Genomic DNA, 12520 nt, shown 5'->3' with positions numbered 1-12520 from the left:
TTGTTTCCTGCCAGTGACGTAAACTGGCTCTGGGGAGGAGTATGACAAGCATAAGAGCAGCTTCAAACTTGAATAATAGAAATTGGGGATGAAGAAAGATAAGTGCAGTGCCTCTACTTCTGAGCCTGCTGAATTTTATGTCAGGTGGTGTCATCTATGCTTACACAAGTTTTGGTACAGGAGGGGAGGTGGAGCTTTGGTGGGGCTTTCTAATACTTTTAAGTCTGATCTCTCTAACTTTATTACAGTCTATATTTACTGTGAACTGAATGTTGGCCTTTGCACAAAATACCAGTGCATCCATGTTCAATTCATACACTAATCAAGCAATCCTGGGATATTCTGTTCCACTTAAAGTACATGAAAACCTTGCCAAAATAACGGTGACATCCCATTTTCTTATCTAAGACCAAGAGCTAAGAGTCATGTGGGAAGTTCCCATTCTAAAAATCTAACTTGTGCTGCTGAAGTCAAACGTAGAAGTTTTACAAGTCTGAAAGTGGCTGCTGACTTCAGGGAGAATGGGCATCTCATTTCAAGCACTGATAATTAATGTTATCATTGCTTATTTGAAATGGAACAGGAGCTGCTACTGAATAGCAGCAGTATGTGTTCAATAAAGCTGCTGCAGTGATCCTGTGATCTCTGCATAATGAGCTTTATAAAGAATTGGGTGCAGTAACAGTAGTAAATTTAAATGGGAAAGCTTTTATTATTTAGAGGTGTGACCATAGCTTGTATTAATCTGCAAGATGCACTTCACGTTGATGGCACTAACGAAATAAAGCTGCATTGGACCTTTCTTTGATATGAAATACATTTAGAGAGACTAATACAGTATTATGGTGCTTCTTACAGTTTGATTTCCTGTAGGAGTAAAGCCTTCCAAAAGCCAGCTTAGTGGATGAAAGTTGTTAAAACATTGTTCCCTGGAAAGGAGAGCCAAGCTAGGAATGCTTCAAAGTAATGCAAAGCTCAGAGTCAGACCCAGGCTTTATCTGCATTGCCTACAGGACGAAGCAGCTTGAGCTGAACTTCTGCTTATTAAGGCGCTAATGTCTCCCGTTGCATGAATCACATGAAGTAAAAAGTGATTTTATGCAGTTCTCACTGAAATACTTGTTAAAACTTCAGGTAGTTTTGGTCTGAGTTTCTGCGCATAGGGCAATATATGTCTGGACTAAATTGGGAAAAAGTATTCTTCCTCTTGAGTAATGGATTATATTGCTGAATAACGTAACAGCTGCTTTTGAAAAAAGTGCAAAGCTACAGTCAGCTACAGTACGTCTGTGAGATCTGATTCAGCATTGCAGAGTTCTGTCCTGGGGTGTACTGAGTCCCAAAGCAAGCTTGGAGCTCTGATTTCTGCAATGGTCAGTGGCTGTGCAGTTGTGGGGTACAAACAAAACCTCAAAAAGAACAAAGCTTCCAGGGAGTATTTTTGTGTTACTCTTCTTCTCATTGGTTGTAGGTATATGTGTGTTAAAGACAAAGACAAAGATACCTGTAAAGAGCAGTAGTTTGCTTCCCTTAGGTGAATACATCTTCTGTATTTTTTTTATCTGCTCATTTGATTTGCTTTTGCCATGTATGATCCAAGTAGCAAAGATGAATGGTGTGCACTTAGGTTGGGAGGATGCTGATGCAGAATTGCTTAATTGACTTTTCCTTTTAGCACATGGGTTTTCTCTTAAGAAGGTGACAGTAGTGTGTATGAAGCATACTTTTTTCTCCTCCTTCTTTTGAAATAAGCAGTTTTATTTATCCACAGCATATATTTCTGAATGTGCAACACATCATTGATGTTCTCTGAGATGTGAAGAAGTCTGTCGTGAGCTATTCTGAAAAGATGTGATGTGGAGTTAGCAAGTTAGGCTGTAGCTTAGTGAGTGGAGGAGATGCCCCTTTGACCTCCATTATGAGCACACTTATCTTGTTATTGATTTTCTCTGGGTGCTCAGAGGCAAATTCATTGAAAATGTGTTTCTGTGTTATAAAGGCTTTTCCCTAAGCTTCCTCTTCACTGAAGAATTTGCTTCCTGCTTTTCCAGGATTTCAGTGTGTGTAACCTATCACAGTTGAAGTTCCTTAGAGTGCCTGTTCATGTTTCCTTACTTCCCCAGTACGTAAGCTGCTTTTGTGGGCTAAATCTGTTCACATCGTGTCTGGAATCCACTATGTGAGCCAGTGCTCCATTCGTTGCCAGTCCTTGAGGACTGAAGATCTTGCTACCATACCAGCAGCCAGACCTTAGCTTCAGTCTGTATTTGACTGCCCAGCAGCCTTTCCCAACACAGAAGACTTGGCCTGTGAGCTTGTAACATGCGTGTGTTGATTGGTACATGTCAGGCTCTCAGTTTTACCTTGTAAGGTGAATACTAATCACTGTGACTAGTGTATAGGAATCCTCTAATCCTTGTGCTTTCTTTTTGGCTTCTGCAAGCAGCAGTGGGATTCTTGACTTTTGCCTCTGTTAGTGCAGGGGTTTAGATGCTTATTTAATTTCAGCAGTTGACCAGTTTGCAGCGGAGAAGGGGGAGGATCAAGTTGAAATTAGTTCTCTGTTTCTCACAGAGGTTCACCTGTTTCTGAAGTTACAATATATGGTGTTTACAACTTTGTTTTGGAGAGGAAGAGTAGGCAAAGTGGAATTGATGGATGAAACTGAGCTGTTCTCATGCTGACTCTGAGCGCTTGAGACTTGAAAGTTATGCATGTGCACTCTTCAGTGGATAAAGATCTGGGCAACTGCTGAAATGCAATAGACCACAAAACAAACTTTTTTATCATCTACAATGTACAGTTGAGTAGCATTGTGGTTTTTAATTCTTAGTGTAATGTTGCTATTCAGCTTTGACAAAAATGAAAGAGCGATATGAAAGTCTGCTAAAACATACTTGGAATAAGAAAAAAAAAACCCTTTCTTGGTATTAAATAAGATTTTTTTCTTGTTTTATAGACTTCTCCTTGCTGGATAGGTGGAAACACAGAGCCTTTGACTGGGTTTACATGGAGAGGTGGATGTGAACGGGAAACCACTGGCATACAGATCTGGAGTGAAGTGTTTGTAATTGATAAACCCAATGGAACAAAGGTAAGTGCTTGATTTAAACAGTTGTATTTAGTGATTTTTGGCCTCCGGGTGAAGAGTTTTAATGCCATGGGTTTTGTGGGGGCAATTCAAACATCGGTTTGCTCCTTTCTATTCACTGGCTATGTAAGGCATTTGGAAACCTTCTATCAGTGCAGGTGTGTGTTTTCCTGCTGGTATTCAATCTCCAACAATAGTCCATTTTAAAATTACTTTGGCGAAGTCTGTTTTGTCCAGGCCAGTGGGTGGGTTATCCTGTGAATGTTCTAAAACTATGTTGGTTATAAAAACAGTGTATAGACAAGTGCTGTGATAAGAACAGCTCTAACAAGTACTGCTTTTGGAGTTGAGATGTGTTCTGGCTTGTAACTGTTCTGGCGACATGTAGCATGTAGCTGTAAGCACTAGAAATGCAGCTTCAGTGGCCAGAAGATGGTTGTTCTGCATAGTTCAGCAGCTGGCTCATAAAAACAAAGCACATCTACTTGTGGGAAATACTTTATATACTAACTGTACTTATCAAAACTGGTGCACCTTTGAACTCTAAATTGCTGTAACTACAGAGTTTGATTTCAGATGTTTATTTTCATGCTGAAACAGTCTCAGTGTTGTCAGTAAGTATTTACTCCCTAACATCAGCACTGTATTCTTAACTATTCTCCTGAACTGTAAACTCTTATTTAACTTGCATAGTCCTTATATTGCTGAAGTGCAATGAGAACATTTGATGATGAATTAGTATGGGAAGCTGATTTTACCATGTTTTAGAGCGAACCAAGCAGTTCTCTGACTGGAAAGCAGTTGAGTTATGAGGATCTGTTGGTGCTCTGGAAAAAAAAAAAAAAGCAACAAACTTATTTGTTATTGCTTATTTGTTGTCTGCAACTGAAAGAAAAAAGGAGTTGTACTAGATCCCAAGGATGGATATTGGGCAGATTAATTCTTATCATTAAGACCACTTCATTTCCATGTTGCTTCAGTAGATGTGCCATTTGTCTAGCTTTCTTTTGAAAATAATTAGTTTAAGACGTCTGTCTGTCTGTCTTTTAAAGGGACCATCTCATACTTAGTTGACAATCCAGTACAGGTTATCAAAGCTGAGACCGATATTTTTACAGTGATTTAAGAGCTACCTTTTTCTTAACTGGGCTGTGAGATGTTATTTCTGTGGGAGAGGATGAACAGCATAGCAATACCAAGGACATAAGGCTGATGCGTTTGTGTAGTTGCTGCTTGCTAATCTGTAGGTATATATAAATGTTTGTACAGGAAACTAGTTGAGGCTTTAATAAGCAGGTGTGGAAGCAGAAACAATACTGTACTGTAAACAGAATTTACCCCAGTGACCTGGAGTTTGAAACTGTAACAACTTGGTTAACTGTTGCTGCTCTTCAAAAATCTCTAGGTTGCTGTACTACTCATGGATACCCAAGGTGCCTTTGATAGCCAATCCACTATCAAAGACTGTGCAACGGTTTTTGCCCTGAGCACCATGACAAGTTCTGTCCAGGTGAGAATACCTGTGCTGACAAATAATGGCAGCTATAGGAACCCTCTTGCCCGAGTCTGCACTTTCTCTTTAGCTATGCTTAGGAAGTTCACCTGCACGTTTTCCTCCAGTAATTATAAATGCTTTCATACTTAATGGTCCATTTGCAGTATTGTGTAGATAACCTTGATTCCAGAAAGATATCCAAGACCAGGCTGGGTTAAATTGCTGAGTGAACTGGTAAATCCCAAACAAAAATGTCATAGTAACAACCACTCCTGTATTGATACAGTAGGGAACCTTTAAGACTTTAGATAATACAGCTTAGGGTGAAATTACACTGCAGTCTCTTAAAGGTACAGCTACTGATACTAAAAACATCAAAGTAACAGGAGGATGTGGAACTCTGCTTCTCACCTCCACCCCTTTGTTCCTATTGTTAGGATAAAGTGTGAATCACTGATGCATCCTTGAGCTAAGTGCTCTTCAGTATTGATGTCATTGGAGCAATTGTGAGCTCCCCAGAGAAAGTCAGATTTCTCTGGAAAGATTTGAGAGCAAAAAGGGCTGGTGAACCATCTGCCCAGCTGTTTTTAAAATAGAGATGATGCCACAGGAGCACTTAAACTTGAGAACAGCAGATGGACATGCCCATCTTAGTCCTTCCCTCTCACCACTGTGCTGTAATTAGAAGCATTCCAGCATTCTTCCTAGATTTCTTTATCACTTCTTTCCTTGGAAAGAGGATGTTCTAAGAAGGATTAGGGTAGTCAGCAGTGGTTTTTTTTTTTTTTTTTTTGTCATTACCTCTAGGTCAAGGTAGTGACTTCTCTTGAAGTGTTTGCTTTGGCTGGTTTTTAGACACTGGCTTTCAGGTAGTTGGATGTTTCTGGAGGTGGTGAAAATACTCAACAGGTCTAAAGGAGCCTACATAAAAGATAATGGCTTCAAGTCATGTTTTAATTTCTTTACTGTTCCTTCTAGGTATACAACTTGTCCCAGAATATTCAGGAAGATGACCTTCAACATTTGCAGGTAAGAATATACAGAACTTATGTTAAGCTACGTCTGAGCTGACAATCTTGAAATTGTTCTTGAATTTACTACTGATAGAACTGTGATTGGTAGCTGCTTTGTACTTAGTGCAAGCACTGAGTCTGACCTGATGCTAAAACTAATGCTGCCTATAAAAACATTATTTGCATCAACTCCATGATGCTGTGATGTTTCCTCTTTGACAGCATAAAAGTAATATAGCATAAACTTCTCATTTGGTAAAGTCTTCCGAAAGTCTGTTCTCTATACAGGAAGTGCCAAAATTCCAGAAAGGATTAGAATGGGAAGTAATTCCTGAGAGCACTTAATGAGAAGTTTCCAATATTTCTTCTTTTTTCCCTAAAATTAGAAAACTGACAGTGTTTCATAACTGGTTTCTACTGAAATTTGGGAACGTGACTTGGAGAAGAAAGAGCATCTGCTGCCTGGAAACCTTTTCTAGTTTTTCAGCTGAGAAACTTCTAGAGAGTCCGGTTCAGTCTGGAAACAAAAATCATAAGAGTTGTCCACTTTCTACTGTGAGATTTTCATCCTCTACTGGGATGTTGTAGTCAAATGTCACTGAATTGTGGCTTCATGTGAATGGTACAAGAGCTTTATCTCAACTTAAAACCTGTAGCTTCAAAAGCAGTTTTGTATCAACTTATGTCTGCCTGTGCTCAGGTCGTGACCTTGTCGCAGCTTGATTATTTATATATCGTCTGATTGAAAGGACTTCTGTCTTGTTCAGTGCTGCGGAATGCTGGCTGCCAGTGCTGGGAGTAGAAGTGAATTAACTGAACATAATCTTCTGATTCTGTTCTCAGTTAAGAGTGGTATGCCAAAGGAAAGAAAAACAACCAAAAAAACTCCAGAGTCCACAAAACAAACCCCATAAAAAAAACAAACAAACAAACAAAAACATTTCCAAGCAAACAGAAAGGGTCAGGAAAGTCTGGCTTTTAAATAATTTACAAATAACTTTTAATAACCTTTGGCAACCTCAGTGTAGTCAGAATAGATAAATCTGTGTTATAGTGAATAGTGAGATTTGAGGGAAGTGCAATTAAAAAGAAGCAAATGCACAGGCACTCCCTACCCACTAAAGATGGGGACAAGGAGTCATGGGCTGAGAGAAGAAAATGTGCTAGTCTGAAATACTCTCACTCTGTCTTTTTCACGTAGCAGGAAGGTGAGTGCAGTGGGCAGTCAGGGTCAGAGAAACAAGCCATTCTCACATGGATGCTTGGCCTCTTCAAAGCTTTATGCTCAGGATGACAGGGACTTAGAAGTTCGCTTGTATTAAGTCTGTCTCGTAAGTTCTCAGATGTTCTTCTGACAAACAAAGGGAAAATTGTCCACATAGGATTTTTTTTTTCTTCCTGAAGTGTTAGAGAGATTAGCTTTAATGCAGAGGAACAATTGCCTGATTATAGAGGGTACTGGCATGCCTCCTTCATCTTTTACTTGTGTTCTCATGAGTTTGCTGGCCCGCTTAACATGGAGAGGAAGAATGCTGCTTTTAGCATTAAAGATGGTGAAAGTAACCAGAGGAAGACAGTTAAGTTAGCACTTCATTTTATGCTGAAGAGTAAGAAAAATTACGAGATCTCAGGCTGAATTAGAGATCTGGGAAGCTGCTTGACTTTGAATGTCTGCTACTTTGGGTCTAGGCAAGTTCCTTGAAATTCTGAGGAATAGATCTTTAATGTAAGTAAGGGACAAGTGTTAGGCAGGCTTACCTCCTTAGCCTTGCAGACAAGTGTTGGAAACTGGCTGGAGACCTGCTCGGCTTTCGTCTGAGAACAGCCTGCAGGCTGCCCATTTTGAGCTGCAGTGCCATGACAATTCTGGTGTGGCACTGTGAAACCAGTGGAAATTATTTCCTTCCTGAGTTTTACAGGTTGATGTGCTTGTTCTTGAGCTGCATTGGCCATTTTAAACCATAATGGGATTTAAGATTGAATGCTTTATTTATTAGTGATATAATGTGACATAGTGAGTTGTTACAGTGGAAAAGTGTTTTATGTGTGGCCCTCTTACACTCTTTCTATTAGTTGTTTACAGAATATGGAAGACTAGCAATGGAAGAAATTTACCAAAAGCCGTTTCAAGTAAGTATACATGTTAAATGTGTTGTAAGCAATTGAATGTGTAGAAAATGAGCTCAGGATAATGTATGAAGATAAATTAGTTTGCCTCAAGTTAGTCTCATCTTTACAAGATGAGCTTAAGCATTAAGGAGGTATGAAAGTCAAGTCTTGTGCTGACATTAAGGAGAAAAGATTCATTTTTTCCTTATCATTACTACTTGAGTTGTGGTTGGTCTTTGCTGTGTGTTTGTGAGTATAGGTCATATAGCTTTGAAATACTGTTCAGGGCCATGTTATGTTTCATTTACTTGAAGCATCAGTGATGTTAGTGTTTGAGTTCTCTAGATTGCTAACTTCCTCTCTCTATTGGCTAATCTAGAGAAAGGTTTGAGGCTTCTTACGTTTAGTGGAGACAAAGTCTGAGATTCCTTTCAATCTGAATTATCAAATGATCCTTCTGAACATTTAAAGGTACTAGTGGCAAGTTTTTACAACTTGTGTCTCTAGAATATTTGTGTGAGTCCTTCGTGCTCTTGTGTTGGTGCAGGTAAGATGGAGCCTTTAAAAGCACCTCATCTAATGTAAGGCTAACATCAAGGTTAGTTCTATATCTTCAGCTAATAAATAGGAGGATGGACCATGTAATCCCTCAGAGGTAGCAAAAAGTAAACCCATGGAAAAGAGAAGCTCTTTTTTGAGATGCTGAAATACTACTTTTCAGATAAGAAGTCAGTCGCAGTTGCTTGTGTGTTGGTGTGTGGTGTCTTTTAAAAGAGCTGCTACTTACACCACAAAGCTATAAGGCTAATTCATTCATAGTAGTCCAGTTTTAGACTTTTTAATCTTAAAATAATCATGTGTCATCGTTCTCGACTTTGGGAACGATACAAACCATTAACCACTGTTGTTCTTCCTGTTACAGACACTAATGTTCTTAATTAGAGATTGGAGTTACCCTTATGAGCACGCATATGGCTTGGAAGGAGGAAAAAAGTTCCTAGAGAAAAGATTGCAGGTAAATTATTTACAGTAATCCCAGTATCATGGTCTGGCATAAGTGATGCCTCACTGTCAAGATAGTGATGCATAATGACCTAGCTCTTTGTGCTTTTCCACTTGTATAGAGTTCTGGGATTTAGAACTCTACATTTCTAGGTTCAAGAATGAAAGCTTAAATACAATCTTGTGCTCTTACTGCTTTTAAACTGATACTCAGTCTTTCTTGCAGTGCTGCAAAACTGTTAGCAGTTCTTAATGCTTTTTTTCTTCAGGTGAAGCAAAACCAACATGAAGAGCTACAGAATGTAAGGAAGCATATTCACTCCTGTTTCAGTAACCTTGGCTGTTTCCTGTTGCCCCACCCTGGTCTTAAAGTTGCAACAAATCCAAATTTTGATGGGAGATTAAATGGTAAGAAAATCTCTATTGTGTGTTCTTTATTCAGATCACTGAATTAATTTTGTCATGAAAGTTAAGCACTGATATAGTTGGCCATTGAAATGTTTTATTGGAAAAATATGGGGCTAAAAGGTGAATTGATGGTATCTAGAAATGTGTATTGTGTGTTCTTATCAATTCAAAGGGGATGGATATCTTTCTTTGCATCTAGGTGTTGACTGTAATGTCAATTAGTGTGAGACATACCTAAAGGTCATTAAATAGGATTCTAAAAAAAAAAAAAAAAAAAATGCAGACATGAGCATTTGTAAAATTAAAAGACTGAACTTTTCTTAATATTGAAAGGCTTTTCTTTAAGAACTCGCTAAATAAAAAGGTCTAAACTGGAATTGCTGTAAAATAACTGTAGGATTTTGCCACTGTGGAATGGGAGGCAGCTAGGATTTCTTTATTATTGTGCTTCTCCCAGTAGAGAGAACGTATCAGGGTGGCAAAGGCTAAAAATATGACTGTGCAATACTGGGATGCTGGCTAGTTCTGTGCTGAAGGCACAAACAACCTATAGGTTGTGTAAGAGACTGGTGGAATTGGGAAATGTACTTTGAATGTTACAAGGTCTACAGGACTCAGTTTTCTGTTTGAATTCAAGCTTTCAGGAGTAAATAGAACTTAATGGAGGCATAACATGTATTTAAGACTTGAAAAGTTAAAAAAATAAATAAATAAAATGCAGTTCTGTTGATATTTTGAAGGGTTAAGGGTTACGGGTTATCAGTGTTCCTTTAGGAAATATAAGATTGAAAAGAGAACTAATGATTGTTTTCTGAAACTAAATTTTTCCAGATATAGATGAGGATTTTAAGAAAGAGCTGCGGAATTTGGTACCATTACTGCTTGCCCCTGAGAACTTGGTAGAAAAAGAGATTAGTGGATCCAAGGTGACCTGTAGAGATCTTGTAGAATACTTCAAGGTAAGCAAACTCATGCTAATTATTTTTGTTAATGGCTTGAAAGAAAATATTCTAATTTTAGGATATCTTGTTCCCAGAGAAGATAAAGGTATCTAGGCTGACATCCACTGATCATCTCAGTTTTACTTTCATTATCTGACTTTCCAGAACTGGCACACAGCTTAACACAATAGCCCCTTGCAATCTGCTGTTAGCAATTTTTTTTTTGGTAATAAGCTAAAATACTTCACGTTCTATCAGATAGAGATTTTTTTCTTTGTTTGTACTATTTTGAGAATCTAGTTTGTCTGGATTTATGTGGGTGGGTGTTTTGTTTTTTGGTTTTCTTCAGAGCTCTCACTGACAGGTAGAAATCCAGCTCCTAAGCTTCTAGGTGTGCGGTAAAAATCTCATCTTATTTTCTATCCCTCCAAGTTTGTAATATGCAAGGTGAGTGCAAGAAAGCATCTTCATGTGTTACACCATTGTGTGCTATAACACTTGTGGGTGCTTGCAGCTATTAAACTCTTGAGCTGTTCTGATATCATGATGACATCAGGAGTAACATGACAGCATGATTCCAACGTCACCACGAATTGGTCTGGTTTATAGCTCTTTTTGAATTGAAAGGACTTAGCTGCCTTCATATGGGAAAGCAGCATCCCTACTGACTTGAATTTTACATTACTACTTTTGAACACGTGTTGATGGCAAGTCAGCTGGTGTTATGGAAGTACTTACATGGAGTGGAATCTGAGACCAGAACTCTGACACGTAGATGATGTTGTTTTATGTATGCTTAGAAGAAGATGCTTTGTGGAGGGTATGATGTGGGATGCAGTACTCATGGCTGCTTTGACAAGCATAAAATCTGCTCTGAAGCTGGTGTGCTCAGTCTCTTGGTGTTCACATGGTTGTGTATAGCTTGCTCTGTTTTCTTCTTTAGTGAGGCTTGATCTCATAGGGTGCAGGGAGTACATATTCAGTGGCAGTTTGAAAAGGAGTGCGTCCTAAAACTGTTTTTGGCTATTGAAAAGCAGTCTAATTCATGTTGCAGTAGCCAACCTGGGAGCAGTTGTGCAGGAAAAAGCACTCCCTGGTCTGGATCTAAAGTTGAAATCGTGAACTCTGAGTTGGAAAACTGAGGGGTTTTAGTTGAAGGAAATAGCTATCAAAGTAATAGCTACCAAAGAGAGTAAAAAAAAAAAAAAAAAAGCCAAACTTCATAGTTTATTGGTGCTTGCACGTTAAGAAAGCCTGCCAGTGGTTATTGAAAGAGAACCATTTTGGTAGAGATGAACAGCTTATTTTTAATACCAGTAAAAGCATGTTACTTGAAATGCTTTGTTAAAAGCAAATACTGCTTTGATTTGCTCTAACTGGAGATTATGGGAGCTTCATGTTAGGCTTCTGAAATGTAAAGGGGTTAAAGCACTAGGGATAAATGGGCAAGTGACAGATATTGATGTATGGAGAAACTTGTGTGAGTATTTGTCATTATGACAAAGTAATAATTCATGAGCTTTGTCTCTATGTAATGCCTTCTCTTTCCTTCTTACCCATATATGCTTAAGAAGTGAGAAACCTTTTCTTTTTAATTCTAGGCTTACATTAAAATCTATCAAGGAGAGGAGCTACCTCATCCAAAGTCTATGCTGCAGGTATTTTGATAGTAGATATGTATTTCATAAGTCCTGGTCACGACCCTTGGGAATGTGAAGCTTCCACACACACACTTGTAATTCTTGAAGGAACTGTGTGCTTTGAAAGCAAGTGAAGCAGGGGGCATTGTTTCTTTTTTTACCTGCTTCAATTTCAGGCATAAGTTTCCTTTAATAACTTGCTCTTCTGTCAGTGTCTTTCAGACAGTATTCAGAAAGCTTTTAGTATCAGCCTTAGTAGACAAAATGGAGAAAGATTATAGTAGTGCAGCTAATACTACTGTCTCAGTGTTGGGCTCCTAACAAACAAACATGTGCAACAAAGATCAGGTAACTACACTGAACTTTCCTTTCTGTGTTGATCCAAAGAGGGTGTAATCAGCTATAAAGTAATTAGAAATAGTGACTGTATAAAGCTATGTGATGAACACTCAGATTTTTGTGATAGTTTTCTTCTAAGTACAGACTCTAGAGCCAGTTAAAAAAATATTACCCACATGAAATGGTAAAAAAAATTAAGCTTTTAGTGTCACTTCATTAAAACATGGAGGGCAAGTCAATACCTAGAATAGTTGAGGAAACAATTTTTGAGACTTTTGGGGAGAGTGGGTGATTGAGAGAACTTTTCACAATGAAAGTGGTGGTTACCATGTCCTCTAATTAACATGCTATAAATGTGGCTGAGAGGTAAAGATGATGACATCTTGCAGTATGAGCCAGAATAACTGTCTCTGATGTGACACAGTTTGAAAGTAGTATAAGTCCTTACAGATTGACACCAAAACTGCACATACACAGTGCAG

The 12520-nt window shown here is 38.5% G+C and overlaps 1 protein-coding gene across 2 annotated transcripts in view; it reads left to right on the top strand.

Moving 5' to 3' along the window:
• Positions 1-12520, top strand: part of ATL2 (atlastin GTPase 2) — a gene marked incomplete at both ends in the record, with an annotated part of 35497 nt that overhangs the window by 17443 nt on the left and 5534 nt on the right. For both annotated transcript variants that reach the window (XM_079550684.1, XM_079550683.1), the window contains 8 exons: positions 2960-3094; positions 4497-4601; positions 5565-5615; positions 7673-7729; positions 8631-8723; positions 8980-9118; positions 9950-10077; positions 11661-11717. In XM_079550684.1, the coding sequence (XP_079406810.1) occupies positions 2960-3094; positions 4497-4601; positions 5565-5615; positions 7673-7729; positions 8631-8723; positions 8980-9118; positions 9950-10077; positions 11661-11717 (765 nt within the window). The remainder of the gene's footprint in view (positions 1-2959; positions 3095-4496; positions 4602-5564; positions 5616-7672; positions 7730-8630; positions 8724-8979; positions 9119-9949; positions 10078-11660; positions 11718-12520) is intronic.

Source organism: Tetrao urogallus (assembly GCF_951394365.1).
Source record: "Tetrao urogallus genome assembly, chromosome: 2".
NCBI classification, from domain to species: Eukaryota; Metazoa; Chordata; class Aves; order Galliformes; family Phasianidae; genus Tetrao; species Tetrao urogallus.
The sequence above is the reverse complement of the archived record's forward strand: the minus strand, read 5'-3'. Positions and strand labels throughout refer to the sequence as shown.